A 16,840-nucleotide genomic window follows, 5' to 3' on the forward strand; every position below is an offset into this window, starting at 1 on the left:
GATTGACATAAATGACACAAATTTTCATCATAGTATGTGTCTACACATGTATAATTTTAAAATTATAATGATTATGTCATAGGTCAGTCACATGGTACAGGCGTCATCGTGGAAAAAATAAAACAGCTCCAGGGAAAAAAATGAAACGTGGCTCATTGTAAAGAACTCCGCATGGGGAATAATTGTTGTTAACGATGATGTCATTGGTGCCTGCATTATAACGTCACAATTCGACAAGTAAAACGCTTAGTCCGATCAGTTTGAAATTTATTGAGCGTGATTTACGCAACAATGATATTGGAGAATGCAAATGTATAACGTCATTGATCACATGGTCTGGCAGCCATGTTGGATAAAATAAAAAAAATCCTCAAAAAACAGAAGAGCTAGCTCATACCAATAGACTGCACGGGTTAAGTATTGTATGAATACCATATCGTTTTGATTTTAAATACTTTATGTTGCAAGCACGCTAACAATAGCTTAAGTTTCATTTCTGGCTTAAAGATTGCATCCGTGCTTCAAATATTGAGTGGGAAAAGGAATGGCCATAAAAGAGAGATCTGCCATTAAATGGAGGGACCATAAAAGCAGCAGTGATTGTTTCGCAGCGTCCATTTACTCCATTTACACATCATATCATCCCGGTAAATTTCTCCAAAATCAGTGCAACTGTCCCAAAATTATCTAGGAATAAATTAATGGGGGAAAGAAAAACCTGGGGAATGGAACGAGAAAGGGAAGGATTATTTTCTTTTCCTTGGTATGTTGGCTCGACTTTTCTGAACTAAAAGATATGAAGACTGTAAGATTTCAACAGAACCCATCCTCTACTGCTGTACAGATGAAGATGAAGATGACGATGACGACTTGGCCAACATGATGATGCAGAGGTAACACCACTTACTTTTGACAGGTTTAGTCTGGATTTGATTCCCGGCCCAACTATAAACTTTGGGATTGGCACTTTTCAGGCATTGGATCTTTGAGCGTGTTGTTCCCCAGAAAGACAACAAAACGGGGAACCCATATACTCGCATTAGATGGCGAACATTAGAGATCGTACAGTGTCTTTCGTGAAGAGTAGGTGAAGTATCGCTGGCACCTTGATCAAATTGAATATTCTTTCCACCTTCGATGGAATGTCAGGCATGACCAGCCAATTAGTGAAATACTTGGGTCAAACTCCCCACTCTGCTAACACAAAACAAGGTGGGATTGTAATTGGCACCTTTAAAGTATTAGTAGTAGTGATAGTGCTAGTTGAAGTAGTGGTAGTAGTAGTAGTAGTAGTATGGCTGTACATAATTATCCAATATCCACTACTACTTCTTTAACAGACTCAATTATTTCAACCTTCTGGGGTTGTCCAGGGAAGGTTTTTAGACCAAGTCTTTCATGAAACGGCAGACCAGGCCTGATGGTCGACTGAAGGTGGACGCAATTTGTAATTTGGAGAAGGTACTGGCAATAACTCGGCTACTCTTTGGGAATACACCATGGGATTTCTAACATTCACTGACGACCAGTGGTGGTAAACAGGTCCCCCAACTCTGCGTCATTCCGAAGGTTGGTGCACACATTGATGCCTCGCCTGCATCTGAAACCCCAGGATGACAGTTTATAGGTGGGTTGAGATTCAAACGTGGGCTGGATAACTGAAAGGTGATTGTGGATACATTCAAGCTATCCTGTCAATCCTATGGCTGTACTTACAAATCTAGGTTAAAAAACAATCCAACAAACCACCAAAACACCAACAATGAGAAAGTTATAAATTTACCTGTTTGCTGGAGTAGTGAAGGTCCCGAGCACAATATCCCTGCCAGAAATGCTCATGACATTAGTCACGGCCTGCAACTCATTGAAGTAGAAGTGCGATTCCCCAGGCACGGAACAGTTGAGGCGTGCTTTCACAAATGATGTCCAATGACGCTCAAGAACCCGCTGGGAGCCACCAGCATCATTTTTACATACCCGCGCCACACGTGACACCACGACCTAGAAAACAACATGTGCAGGGAAATATTTTTAATGGGATGGTGCCTGGGGGTTTGGAAAGAGTCATGGGAGAATGCATGAGAGGCAAATGAGAAAGAATAAAGCATGTCATTGCTTATACAGTATATATATATAATTATATATATATATATATATATACAGTCACGTGAAAAAGTAAGTACACCCCATGTAAAGTTTTGACTTTTTCAACATATTTCAACATACAGCTATTTGATCTTCATTTCAACAATATTGATAGATAAAGGTGATATAATATAACAAATATCATGAAACATTTACATTTTGTAGTCCATTGTATAATTTAAATAAACATAAATGCAAATTTCACATGTGGAAAAAGTAAGTACACCCCCTACATTTATCACTACTTCAAATACCTAAAATTAGAATCAGGTGCACCAGCTCAGGTGCAAATGATTAGAACATCGTTAGAGAGGATCTTGGAGGAACCTGTCTTATTTAAACCTCAGACATTTTGTTTGGTTTGCTCTTTGTTGTTGAAGTGTGCGGTGTCACCATGCCTAGATCAAAAGAGCTCTCTGAGGCCTTCAGAAAGAAGGTTTTTTTTGTTTGTTTGTTTTTCGAGGCTCGTGAAAGAGCTAACATTTACTTCACAAACAAATCAACCAGACAAACAAAATATATAAAAAGAGGGGGCGGAAGACAAGATGGGGAGAGAAGGGGAAGCACACAAACACTTGAGAGCACACAACATTTGAGAGCAGGGAAATGTGTGGGAGGGTTATCGATGCCTATGAGTCAGGGAAGGGATTTAAAAAGATCTCCAAACAATTTGAAATCAATCATTCGACTGTCCGGAAGATCATCTACAAGTGGAGAAGATTCCAAACAACTGCCAACTTGTTCAGGCCAGGCCGCCCCAGCAAGTTCAGCCCGAGAGCAAACCGCAAATGCTGAAAAGTCTCTAAGAACCCCAGAATGTCATCACGGGACCTACAGGTAGCTCTTGCCACTGTTGATGTCAAAGTGCACGAGTCTACCATTAGAAAGAGGCTGCACAAATTTGATCTACATGTGATGTGTGCCATGAGGAAACCTTTGCTGTCCAGAAAGAACATCAGGGCAAAACTAAAGTTTGCCAATGAACACCTCGGCAAAGACCAGCACTTCTGGAACAATGTGCTCTGGACAGACGAGTCAAACATAGAGCTATTTGGCCACAGTACCAGAAGACATGTTTCACGAAAACCAAAGACAGCATTTGACCACAAGAACCTGATACCAACTGGAAAGCATGGTGGTGGAAATATTATGGTTTGGGGCAGCTTTGCTGCATCAGGGCCTGGGCAGCTCACCATCATAGAATCCACTATGAATTCTTCATTGTACCAGAGGGTGCTTGAGGATAATGTGAGGGCATCTGTCGGAAAGTTGAAGCTCAACCGAAGGTTGACCTTGCAACATGACATGACAATGACCCTAAACATACCAGTAAATCCACCAAGGAATGGGTGAAAAGAAAGAAATGGAGGATTCTGGAATGGCCAAGTCAAGGCCCGGATCTAAATCCCATCGAGATGTTGTGGGGGATTTGAAACGAGCTTTGCATGCAAGAAACCCCTCAAACATCGCACAGCTGAAAGAACTCTGCATGGAGGAGTGGGCAAAAATTTCTCCCAGTCGATGTCAGAGACTGGTAGACAGTTATAAGAAACGCCTACTTGAGGGTGTTTCTGCCAAAGGGGGCAATACCACCTATTAGAGCCAAGGGTGTACTTACTTTTTCACGTGAATGTATATATATATATATATATATATATATATATATATATATATATATATATATATATATATATGTATATATATATATATACATACATACATACATACATACATACATACATACAAACATACATACATACATACATACATATATATATATATATATATATATATATATATATATATATATATATACATACATACATACATACATACATACATACATACATACATATATATATATATATATATATATATATATATATATTGTTATGAATTTGGTAATGCAACATCTAGAGCTAGGTAGATCTGAATAGGTAGGTATTCGGCTGTCGTGACAGGGACTCTACATGTAATAAGTTCTTGATGTTCAGGCGGTTGTCGGGGTAAGATGTATGAGTGTGGATCTACCTGGAGATTCGAGTGTTAAATAGTGAGGGGTTAAAGGTAACGCCCCTGTGAGTATCACCTAGTAATCAAACCTTTGTCCTTTATGGCACTGCAAACCACATAAACATTAGTTAGGTCCTTAGCGCAACATTAAATAATCCCCTTTCCCTGACAAGGACTTCGTATTAAATTGACAGGAAACCAGGTCAAAAACACCACCACAATTGGCCGCCACCGTGTACACCTCCAAAGGCCTAAAAACCTGGCCGGCACGTGTTATGCCAGGACCGCAGGGTCGCGTAACGGGGGAGATGTCAGGAGTCGCGGGAGGCTTTGATTGGCTGAGGAGTGCGCAATGTGACGTCATCGGCCACCAATATAGGCGACGGTCGGACGCCATTTTCAAGAGTTGAGTTGAGTTCGTGGCAGGCACTGGGAGACGCAGGCAGGCACCAGAGAGTTGAGCGGTGGTGGAGAGTTGGAGAGGACACGCCATTCCAGTCGCAGTTCGAGTGCAGTTCGGGTTGTAGGGAGTCGCAGGAGACACACGAGAGCACACCCAGTTGGCACTGAGCAGTTCGTTGGCGCTTGGCTGCCAGCACTCCCGCGTCGAGTCGAGTGGAGTTGAAAGGAGTCCTTCCTGTCCCTGGTCAAGTGGAGCCGCTGGCCTGCGTCGGACGCGTGGTGCTTGGAGCGAGGGGCCTCGTGGTGTGCGATCGGGCCGGAAGGAGCGGTTCTGGACACCAACAATACAAGACGACAAAGACAGATAAGCCCGATCTCCGCGTATATTTTGAACGACGGGACGTGTTATTTTCGTGATTAATCTCCCTCGTTTGTGTTTGCTGTCAGTCGTGTGGGGACGTCCCGATTTAGGTTTATTAGAGTTATTAGATTTACCGGCGGGCTTTTTCACTGGCTTTACTTTTCCTAATAAACCCTTATATTACTTTTTGTACATAATATCTGAACGCAGTTTTCCTGGGTGTTTGATTTTAATAGATAAGGTTGCGGAGCCTTCGCTGCGCCCCGCCATTCCGCGCGTTGGTGTTGAACTTGAGTCCGCCATTGAGTGTTCGCCTCGGGAGTTAAAGTCTCGCAAATCGGTCATCCGTAACTGTGGTGTTAATCACGGTTACGCGACAATATATATATATATATATATATATATATATATATATATATACATATATACATATACAGTGAAACCTTGACTTACGAGTGCACCAACTTACGAGTTTTCCGAGATACGAGCCGTCGCTCGGGCGGTTTATTGCTTTGAGATGCGAGCCGAGATCTGAGTTACGAGCTTACGCCACCCGCCACCAGGTGGGTTCCGGTCACGTGGTTATCTTGCCGTGCAAGCATCTCTGCCGTATATCGCTGCTGTTTTGTTTTCGCATTTTGGTTATTTTGGAGCTGATGCCACCCGCCACCAGGTGGGTTCCGGTCACGTGGTTATCTTGCCGTGCAAGCATCTCTGCCGTATATCGCTGCTGCTTTGTTTTCGCATGTTGGTTATTTTGGAGCTTACGCCACCCGCCACCAGGTGGGTTCCGGTCACGTGGTTATCTTGCCGTGCAAGCATCTCTGCCGTATATCGCTGCTGCTTTGTTTTCGCATTTTGGTTATTTTGGAAAATTTCTTAGTTTTAACCATGGGTCCTAAGAAATTGAGTGCCAAGGGCAGTACTGAGAAGAAGAAGAGGATGATGTGCTTGGATATAAAACACGCAATCGTCGAAAAACATGAGCGAGGTGTGCGTGTTGTCGACTTGGCGAGGCAGTACGATCGTAGCACTAGCAGTACGATCGAAACATTTTGAAAGGGAGGAAGAAACAAACCTCGTTGGACAGGTTTTTATTGAAACGCCCTGCAAGTGAAAGCGAGGAAAGTGTGGCGAAAAAGGCAAAAGTCATCTCCTCCACCTCCGCCAGCATCTTCGTCTGATCTTCAAGGTAAATACACTTAATAAAACCAGTTTATTTCTTTACATTGTGGCGGACACGGAAGCTCACTGGCGTGGTGACATCATTCCGCGCACCAAGTGGGCGTGGCCTCAGGATATACACCGGGCCCGCAGCCCGGAGCGCGCCAGTGTTACAGTGAGCTCTTGAATAAAGACTCTTACAAATTACCGCGTTGTCCGCTTCCTCCTTGTTTACAAGCAGAGCGCGTAACGCCGCTTATTAGTTATTACGTACAGTATATACGAGGTCGTTCTTGTTTATACATTATTTGTTATTTATAAAGTACATTTTTCTTATTTAAAAACACGTAACAAAAAAAATTGGTGTGGTTTTTGGCGGGCTGGAACGGATTAATAGCATTTCAATGCATTTTAATGGGGAAATTTAATTTGAGAAACGAGCAAATTGAGTTACGAGCTCGGTCACAGAACGAATTAAACTCGTAAGTCAAGGTTTCACTGTATATATATATATCTATATATATATCTATATATATATATATATATATATATATATATATATATCTATCTATCTATCTATATATATATATATATATATATATATATATATATATATATATATATATATATATATATATATATATATATATATATACATATATATACATATATATACAGTCGGACCCCGCTATTCACAGGTTCCGCGTATTCGCGGATGATAAAATGCGACTTGTTTCTCTATCCGTGGAAAAGTGTTCTGCGAATTCACAGTTTACATATATATATATATATATATATATATATATATATATATATATATATATATATATATATATATATATATATATATACATACACATTTCCATATGCATACATATACATATATATACACATATCCATATACCTACTCATCTTTATTATAATAGAGCAAATGTATATGGTAATATGTATGTTTGTCTGTTTGTTTGTAAGTATGTTTATATGCGACCAAAACGTCCTCTTCGTCTTCTTCTTCTTCAAATAAAATTAACACCCTCTTAATTACGTTTAGACTGCAAAATACCCTTAAAGATCCCAAATACCCCGAAGACCCAAAGACCCCGAAGACCCAAAACACCCTGAAGACCCAAAACATCCTGAAGACCCAAAATACCCTGAAAGGCCCAGAGGATCCAAAAGACCCCGAAGACCCAAAACACCCTGAAGACCCAAAACATCCTGAAGACCCCAAAGACCCTTAAAAACCCAGAGGAACCCAAAAGACCCCGAAGACCCAAATGGCCTTGAAGACCCAAAACACCATGAAGACCCAAAATACCAAAATGACACCAAAATGGTCAAAGATGCCTATCCCTCTGAAACGACGTGTGGTGAGGTACGCAGAGCGCGCCGAGTCACGCTGGTATATATAATGATTAAATGGCCAAAAATTAAACATTTACACACACTTCCTAAAAACAAAACTTGAATTATTTTCATGTTCATATTACTCTGAAGCTTCTAAGGGTCATGAAAGAACTTGAACATACAGTACATCACATAATTGACAAGGACATTAAGGAAAATCAGTGTAGTTTTAGATGAACTATCTGGACGTGAGAAGACAATGGACAAATAAATATTGTAGAAGGACTTAGCAATTGGCATCCCAGCATTTTGAGCTTGGCCAGCGCTTATAAGGAAATACCAAACTGGCCATATCAAAGTGATGCAAGCTAATTGTCATTTAAACTGAGGATAATTGCCTTGATTTCGTGAAATGTCAATTAATCCACTCGCCATATAAAGAGAAAATGTAAAATAAAAAAATAAATAGTAAAACGAACAAAATGATTACAATGCATTACAAACAAGAACAAGAGCAATCAGAGATTGCAAACCCTCGCCAGGATGTATTTTCAGTGGTTTTTAAGGCTTTTGTGTTCAATCAAATATGGCGGCCGAACCACGTGTTGAACAATAAATACTGTCAGGTCCGTAGCCGATGAAGACCAGCCTTGGACAGATAGCTGAACGTTGCTTTAACTCCGAGGTGTATTTTGAAACTTGGTGGAATTATCATTTCGCGCACGTGAGAAAGGCCCGAAGCCTTATCTGATCTGACTGCTGCCACGGGTTTTTTATTCATCGAACCCACAAACGAGTAAACAGACACGACACACAAAAGTAAGATGCAACAAATAATGAATTTAATGAAATAAAGAAATGAGGTAAAAATGAATGTTAATGTAACTTGAGATGTCTCCACTCAAACACATGGAACAGACAAGGGAATGATTAAAGAAAATAAAAAGAAAATCCTCCCCTTTGATTTGGTACTCAGCTCTGTGGTCTCGACGAGTACTTTGGTGGGATCGGTCGCTGAGTGGACCGCGCGTCGAAGCGCCCGGACAATGGCGCCGGTCAAGCGTGCCCGCACACCGAGCCGTGCAGCAGGCAGCCAAACGTTCCCCCATTAGATCCCAAAGCCGGCACACGAGGGAGAGAGCGAGAGAGAGCAAGTCCGCTTCTTCCTCCTCTCCATGATCAGCCACGAGCCAAGTACAGCCAAGCCACGGACAAAGAACAAAAGCGACCACCCGATCCAATCGCCAGAACCAAGGAGAGTCAAAAACAAATGCTACCATTCGCCACACATGCCAGGACCAAGAGAAAGCGAGGGGGAATGCATCCTCCTTTGTCCCTCGCTGACCTCACTTCCCGACCAATCCTGACATCCCATTACATCATCCCATGGCTCCTTATCCAGTCACGAAGCTCGGGGAGTGGTTTCTCTGTTACGAGTCATCAAAGCGGATTCTAGCCGCCGGTCGGGAATGTTTACTTGCCGACTGGCAAATGTTCGGGTCTCTGTCGGCATGACGGTGCGATGGCCGTTATTGTAATTGCGGCCCTTTTTGATGAAATAAAACGTAGGGGAAATCACAGGAGGGAAATTACACACTGGGGATTATCCTTAAGCCCTACCTAATCGAGGTTCTTCTTCTTCGCATCACCCGGTCCATGCTAAACGAAACATTCCGAACTTTCCTCAGGTATTTCATCTCTACCAACCACAAACGTAACAATACAGATAATTGACTAATAGAAGGCAAAGGTAAACAGATGTGTCAACATATACATCCACTTTTATTATATTAAGGGAGTAAGTGTCATGATCAAACTGCTGACTCAGATATGGGTGAACGAACCGCCAGATCTTTGATATGTGAACCTGCATACCACCTCAGGGGTGCGTTTGCATGAGTCTGAATCCATTGCATGATGCACAAACATGAATTTCAAGATTGGCAGACGAAAATATAGATAATGTGAATAGTTAAAGGGTAGGTTTAAGCACACAATGCTGCTAATCAGTATAAATATGCTACCTGTGTAAGTCTCCAAATGCTAGGCAGAGAAATTTGTATATCTGATATCCTCTGAAACTACGAGTCAACGTACGAGTCTCCACACACACACAAGTCTTTCCAACAAGCAGAAGAGAGATGTCAATAATCGCAAAGAAACAATGCTCTTGAGATTTCGGCAAAGTGTAAGACCAGTTTATTGAGAGGGTCATTGAGACCTTTATTTCATTCCCTAAAGGGATTTAAATTGTTTCCATTTAAGGCAAGTCACAATGAATTGATCGGACTTGAGGATTCGTAATTTGGTGGATGAGTGCACCAATAGTGTCTGGCACCCTGTCACCAGTCATGACTCTAATCATGAAATGTTTTCACCAATTGTTGACAAGCTTTCATCAACTTTTGCAGCTGTCATTGTTAGAGGTGGACGAGGCGAAGCGTAAATTTCATCTTTGACCGGAAACAAATAAAAATGTGTTTTCTTATGTGGTTGATATAATTTGTGAGTTTCCCTGAAATATACAGCAGTATGCAGTCAGTACATGTACAGCAATGAACATAAATCACTACAGAAAATCTCAAAAGTGAAGATACAAAAAATTATGTGAAAAAGTATGTCACAAAATCCTGCAGATTCCTTCATTTGCACATGTGTAGAAAACTGTTAGTAGGAGTTACTCATTGATTTGTCCTGATCCTCAGGCTGAAGACAAGGTGATGACAATGAAGGAGCCATTTTGGTCCATTTGTTGTTGTGTGTGGGGTGAAAAATCGACATAAATATTATTTGCCAAAGCAGAAGCATTTAATTCAAAACATACTTTGCATCTGATTATGCCAACACATCATACGTTTGGTAAGTCCATATACGATGCATGTCTGGCCCAGATTAAGGTTATGAGGGGCCTAAGGCTAATAGGAGGGAAGGCCGTAGTAGGTATACTACATATTGCAGAAAAAAAAATTCATTCAACTGATTTCTTGAAACATACTCCAAAATGCTGATCAACAGATCTGCACCACAAAGCCGGTGATGGGTGAAATGTCCTTTCTCCCTTATTTTTCACTTTGTTTTGCCCGAGCCGAAATGGTTTTCTTTCTCACTTTGTCTGTGGGAAAGTCAAGAATGATGTCGTAATTCAAAAACATGACAATTTCACTCTCAATACTCAAGAGGGACAAAGCAGAGAGATTCTGTTGAGCCATTGTGGATTGGAGGACATTTTTAACCGTTTTGGGAAGAGGGGAAGATCATTCTTTGCTGCAGTTATTGATCATCAGTGACAGACACAGTCGTAATGCAATTTCACCATTTGGGAAAAATTCCATCATGTTGGATTCAATGATAACGCGGTGCATCCAAAATAGAGTTGCTTTCATCGTACTTTCTCTCAATATTGTAAAAGGATGTGAATTGAAAACATTGCTGAAATTTGAGGGCCGAAAAAATTCCAAGGCTATATACGGTATAGCCTTATTAGCCTTTGGGTTAATCCGGCCCTGTGCCGATGACGTGTTCAAATGCACATTCATGCATCTGAATTAGGACTCATGGGAATTCAACCCTGTATGAACAAGGAATTTTAATAAGAACTGAGCAATTGTACCTCAATACTACTTAATAGTATAAATTAAAAGGAATGATACATTTCAAAAAATTTCAGGCAAATATGAATCAGCACTAAATTGGCAATGCCTGAAGAACGCCATGATGTCTTTAAAGCCCGTCTATTACTAAAAGGAGAAGCGTACGTCCGTCCATGTGTGTGTCATCACACTGGGTTCCTGAAGCCGTAGCATAATATAAATTGTACTGTTGGAAAGCTAATTATCGATTTACTTGGAACAGAAATTCGTGCCCCTTTAATCAAAACGGGAATGACCGCACTGGGGTCACGTCCTGCAACACTATATACATATATATATATATATATATATATATATATATATATATATATATATATATATATATGTATATGTATATATATATATATATATATATATATATATATACATATATATACACAAAGAATTAAGTTAAGCACCCCTACACAACGAATTAAGGTAAGCACCCCCTAATATATATTCTTTGTGTATATGTATACATTGGCATATATTCTAAGGTATGTGAGATCAAATAATGATTGGTATGACATTAGTTATTGACGTTATTGACGTTATTGACGTCACTTACACGTTATTGACATTACACGTTATTGACGTTATTGACGTTATTGACGCAAAGATCGCGAGAGGTCTTCTCAGAACAATGACTGTACGTTAGAAAACATAAACGTCATCCACACTGTCCGTGATGGACCTATAGCTCCATACTTAAATTGAGGTGAAAATATGCCTAAAATTCCCAAAAATTTTCACCTTAAATTATGCAGAATAAAATATTGAAAACGGCATGATTGTTATGTTTTTATGTGACCATAATATCACTTCTCCAGAAAATATAGCAATATCATGGGTATATTACACTGTTTTGACGACAACAAACTTGTAATGTGCAAGGTTGTAAAAAAACGGGGGGGGGTGCTTAACTTAATTCTTTGTGTATATATATATATATATATATATATATATATAGTGTTGTGGATATGAGAATGTTTTTTTTATTTTATTGTTGTGGTAAAATGTTGTTGTAAAAGGTTGTTGTAAAATATCACCCCTCCTCCCTCCGTTTGTGGTTGTATAAAGGTCAAAGGGCGTTCCCGTAGTTAGTCCATAAAACATACATGCAGGACACGATATATCTTTTTTGACAGTTATATCCTTATTATGTGTATTAGTGTAAGGCTGTGTCTTCCATTAATTGAAATACTCCATTGCACCAGTGAAAGAGAATAGATCCCCTTTCCTTCCCATCCCCAAAACCTCCATTTCCATATTACATCCCCTCTCGTCATTGCTGAGCCCTCGATTCCCAATCACCTCCCCTCCAATAACCGCCATTGACCATGTGCTTGAGTCGGAGAAGAAAGGCGTGTCTCCACCTCGTCAGAGGGGAGGAGGGGCGTGCCCGCCCGTCGTCATCCAGGGCGGAGCCCGAGGGTCGCGCGACCAACCAGGGCCGAGGTGAGCACCCCGATGGGCGTGTCCAAAACGCCGGCGGCGTAATCGCTGGAGGCGCTATAAAAGGCGCGAACGGAAGTGAGTAGTGAGTTGGTCTGAGTCGGTTGCCAGAGGGGGGTCAGTGGTTGCGTTGGTTGCGGTGGTAAGAAGTCGGTGGTGAGAAGTGGTGGCGTCGAGGGGTCAGTGGTTGTGTTGGTCGCGTTGAGTTGTCAATGGTGAGGAGACACCAGGGCCAAGAGAGAGAAGGTGCCAAGGGCCATTACCAGCAGTTGCGCCAGAGACGGCAGACGCGCCCTGAGCTGAGCCAGAGAGGCAGCGTTGACTCCACCAGGCAGCTTCAACCCGTTACCCCGCGGGGACCAAATAGCGGTGGCATCGGTGGCCGTCGAGGTCCAGCCGACGTCCCGTGCGGGATCAAGCCCGAACCATCTGCCCCAGCTGAACCTTCCCATTCCTCCTTCCAACATTCATTCCATTCCATCCTTCTTGTATACGTGAGTTTGTTTTGTTTGTTCTGTCCCTGGGTATTTAATTAAGTCTGTAGGTAAGCTAAAATTTGCACTGTGTCACCTGCGTCTTATGTGCTTGTAAATAAACGTGACTAGTTTCTTTTTGCTTGTGTGTAAATAGTCAATAAATTTAGTAGTATTTCCAAACCTTTCTTTGCCTTCGTTTTCCTCTTTGCATTCGTCGCCTTTGTCTTTTCCCTATTGACTAGCTGTGGTGCGATCCGGCCAAAGTCCTGGGTGAATCGGGTGAGTCAGGGATCCTGTAACGGTCGCGGCAATACCAAACCGCTCGGTAACTAACATCTTAATCCGCGATCTGTAACAATTGGTGTCTGGGAGTGGGATTCGAGGCCCGAACCAAATTAAAAAAAAAAAACGAATAGAGGAAAAAAAAAATTTGGTCAAAATTACGAGCTGCCGAAATTTGTTTAAAAAAAAAAAAAAAAAAAACCCGAATTTTGAAATCGCGCCATGGCTGGTCAAGGCGACGGGATGCCGGTGGGAGAGATAGAGGGGTTAGGAGTAACCCAGGATCAAATGGAGGGGAGCAATGAGGAGGCGGTTGAGGGAGTATCAGACGCACAAAATGGCGGCCTCGCGCACCTGATTATTGTGGCGCCAAATTTAGCCACGCCCATGACCGTAGCAGCGCCGCCGATGGATTGGGGCCTATTTATGGAACAAATAAAGGCGCTCATGGTCCAGACAAGTGAAGACCTGAGGAATGACTTGGGAAACCAAATGGGGGTAATGGGAAACCAAATGGGGGTAATGGGGAACCGGATGGATGCTCAGAGTGAGCAATTGGGAGTAATGAGGGACGAAGCGAGGAGTCGTGAGGAGTTAGACAAGAAATTTGGGAAGTTCGACAATAATTTTGAGGGGTTAGACAACGGGATAAAAGAGGTAAAGAATGGGTTAACGGGGGTGGAAAACAGAATGGCTGCCCAGGAGAATCAGTTAGAGGGGGTGAAAAATGGGTTAATGGGGTTAGAAAATAGGATGGAGGACAAATTGCGGGAAATAGGGGAACAATCTGCCAGGGAAATCAAACAAATGGGAGAGCAGATAGAGGAGGTGAAAATCGGGGTAGAAACCAAACTGGATGCTCAGAGGGATGAATTGGGACAGATGAGGGTGGCATCTACAAAAGAGATGGAGGAAATACGACGAGGGGTAAGTGAGGAGGTTTCGGGGCTACGCGAGGAGGTAAAGCGAGGTGAGAAGCGTATGGAGAAAGAGGTGAGAAATAATACGGCTAAGTTACAAGGGGGCATAGAGGGTCTGACGGAGGAGGTGGAACAGCTGACGGAGGGACAAACGAAGTTAGTGGAGCAGGTTCAAAGGAACACTGCAGTACTCGGAGGGTTAAAGGCGACACAAAAAGAAATTAAAAATGACTTGATAGCGACACAGAGGCAATGTCAGATGGTACGTGAGGAACTGACAATGAGGGTGGACGAGGTGACAGAGATAATGGAGACACCGGCAGGTGAGGATGCACATAGAGACGGTCACGGTAGCCTTAGAGGACGAACTTGAGGAGACGCACCGAGAAATAAAAGAGGTTAAACAAAAATTAGAGGAAGTGGAAGAAGAGGTGAGTGAAATTAAGAAGAGACGGACAGAAACTAAGAGAGAAATCCAGGAGGAGGTAATGGAATTGGTACAAGGTCGGTGCTCAACTCATAATGTGATGCTCACTAACCAAATAAAGAGTTTGCAGGTGGCAAAGGAGGTGCGACGACGTGGGACTGAGGTGAGTGGCAATGTATATGATGTGAGGAAAGCTTCAGTCGGCTTGGGGATTGGTTTGGATCCGGGTGTTCGTGAGAGGCCGTTGGTGAAGTGTGCGACAGGTCTGGTGTGCGAAGAAAGAGGTGTGCGAGAATGTCCGACCATGGGGTGTGTGAGGAAAAAGTGCACGCCGAGGAGTGAGTGTGCCGTCAAGAGTGAGTCGGTCGAAGCGCGTGTGCGAGGGAGCACAGGGAAGTGCGGTGTGGTGAGTGTTACGGAGGAAGTAACGAAAAAGTGTGCGCAAGAGGATGCGCGAGAAAGGTGTGTAACGGACGGGTGCATGGGGAAAGCGCATGCTGTCAAGAGTAAGGGAGAATGCATGCCTGTGGTGAGTGTTACAGAGGGTGTAACGGGAAAATGTGCGGAAGAGTGTGCGCGAGAAAGGTGTGTAACGGACAGGTGCATGAGGAAAGAGTGTGCTGTCGAGAGTAAGGGTGAGTGCGCGACCGAGAGTGGAGGTGAGAGTAGTGAGAGTGACACGGAGCGTGAGTTGGTTGTGGCAGGTGAGCGAGGATGTACACCTGGAATGGAAGGATGCACACCTGGAATGGTAGAGCGTGAGTGGGAATGCACGCTGGAATTGGTAGTGAGGCACATGGTTGGGTGTGCGGGTGAGAGCACACCTGTGATTGTCACAAAGGAGGTGACCGAGAAAGGGGCGCGAAGAGGTGTGTTGGTGAGGTGTGCGAGCGACGAATGTGTGCCAAGGTGTTCGGTGGTCAGGTGTGTGACCAAGTCGGTGAGCGGAATGAGTGTACCGAGGTGTGTAAGAAGAGGTACGACGAGGAGCATGGAAACGGCTGCATGTATGAGCAAGAAAGGGGTAGCGTATGCATGTAAGCGTCCAGGTGAAGCATCGACGGTAACCGGTTTAGCGGTTAGAGCGACTTATAGCCGAATCGGGCCCTCGGTGCGTGCCGGGCTTCGCGTGCCGTGAGAACAAGCGGGGATCCGAGCCACGGCGGGTTCGAAAGGACCGCCGTGCGCGATCCACGCTGGGCCTCGCGTGGAACGGCCGCGTCCGGGCTCCACTAGGCGGAGCGGGCAGCCCGATAGGAAGGGTCGTCATGGCGACCACTTTCTATTGAGACGTGCCGGCAGGTCGAGATCGGGACATTGGATGGCTCCACGCCGAGGTGGTGCGTGGGATCTCGGCCCGGGTAAGCCCCCGCCCCTGCCCCGAATGCGGGACGCATCCAGCCGCCGGCACAAAAGAATCCGCGTTCATTGCTCGGCTGTACGAAGCCGGGCTGTAGACGTGAATTGGCGCACCGAGAGGATGTAATAAGTAGACGGATGATGATGGTAGTGATTTGATCCGAAATTTAGAAAAGTGGGTAGAATTGGCAGTATGTAAATGGAAAATTTTTGAATTGGTTGGAATTTGGATGTGCAAAATTTATAGTGGAGAGACCCCCCGATGTGGTGGGATGGCAAATCCACCATCCCTCACGGAAGTGGGGGGCAAATGCGCAATAGTTTATGGGGTGGCTATGACAACCGAGCCAGGGAGGGCTTGGATAATTGTAGGGATCTAGCGAAGATGACATTAGGTAACGTTAAGTTTAGTTAGTGACTGATACCTGTAGTGGGGACGCAGGTAGTTTAGTGTGGTTGATAATGACGTGGGAGCGCAATAGTTTAAAGGGACGACTGGGAAGCGCAAGTTTCAGAAGGGAGTAGTTAGCTGAGATGATGCCGTGTGTGTGAGGATTGAACAGGTGTGATTGCACAGGTGTGCAACTGATCAGGTGTGTGGAGCAGTGTATGAGGGAGTATGGTGATTGCGTGTTGTGTTGACCAAATGGTCCAGGAAGAGGAGGAGGGTGCAGGTGGCACCAGGTGATTGCACAGGTGTGCAACAACAGGTGTATGTGGCTGTGTGGAATAAATGGTAGTGTGGAATATCTGGAGTATTGGAATGGATGGTTGTGGAGTATGGTGGAAATTGTGGAGTGGAGTGGGTGGTGCGAAGGTGTGAATGGGGGAAGAGTGGACCCCCATCATGGATACCCGGG

At 43.5% G+C, this 16,840-nt stretch overlaps 1 protein-coding gene across 4 annotated transcripts in view; it reads right to left on the minus strand.

Moving 5' to 3' along the window:
* Positions 1–16,840, minus strand: part of LOC137416877 (semaphorin-6A) — a 727,420-nt gene that overhangs the window by 64,446 nt on the left and 646,134 nt on the right. For all 4 annotated transcript variants that reach the window (XM_078781382.1, XM_078781383.1, XM_078781381.1 and 1 more), the window contains exon 12: positions 1,784–2,001. In XM_078781382.1, the coding sequence (XP_078637508.1) occupies positions 1,784–2,001 (218 nt within the window). The remainder of the gene's footprint in view (positions 1–1,783; positions 2,002–16,840) is intronic.

The sequence above is a fragment of the Myxine glutinosa genome, chromosome 7 (assembly GCF_964187855.1).
Source record: "Myxine glutinosa chromosome 7, kmMyxGlut1.1, whole genome shotgun sequence".
NCBI classification, from domain to species: domain Eukaryota; kingdom Metazoa; phylum Chordata; class Myxini; order Myxiniformes; family Myxinidae; genus Myxine; species Myxine glutinosa.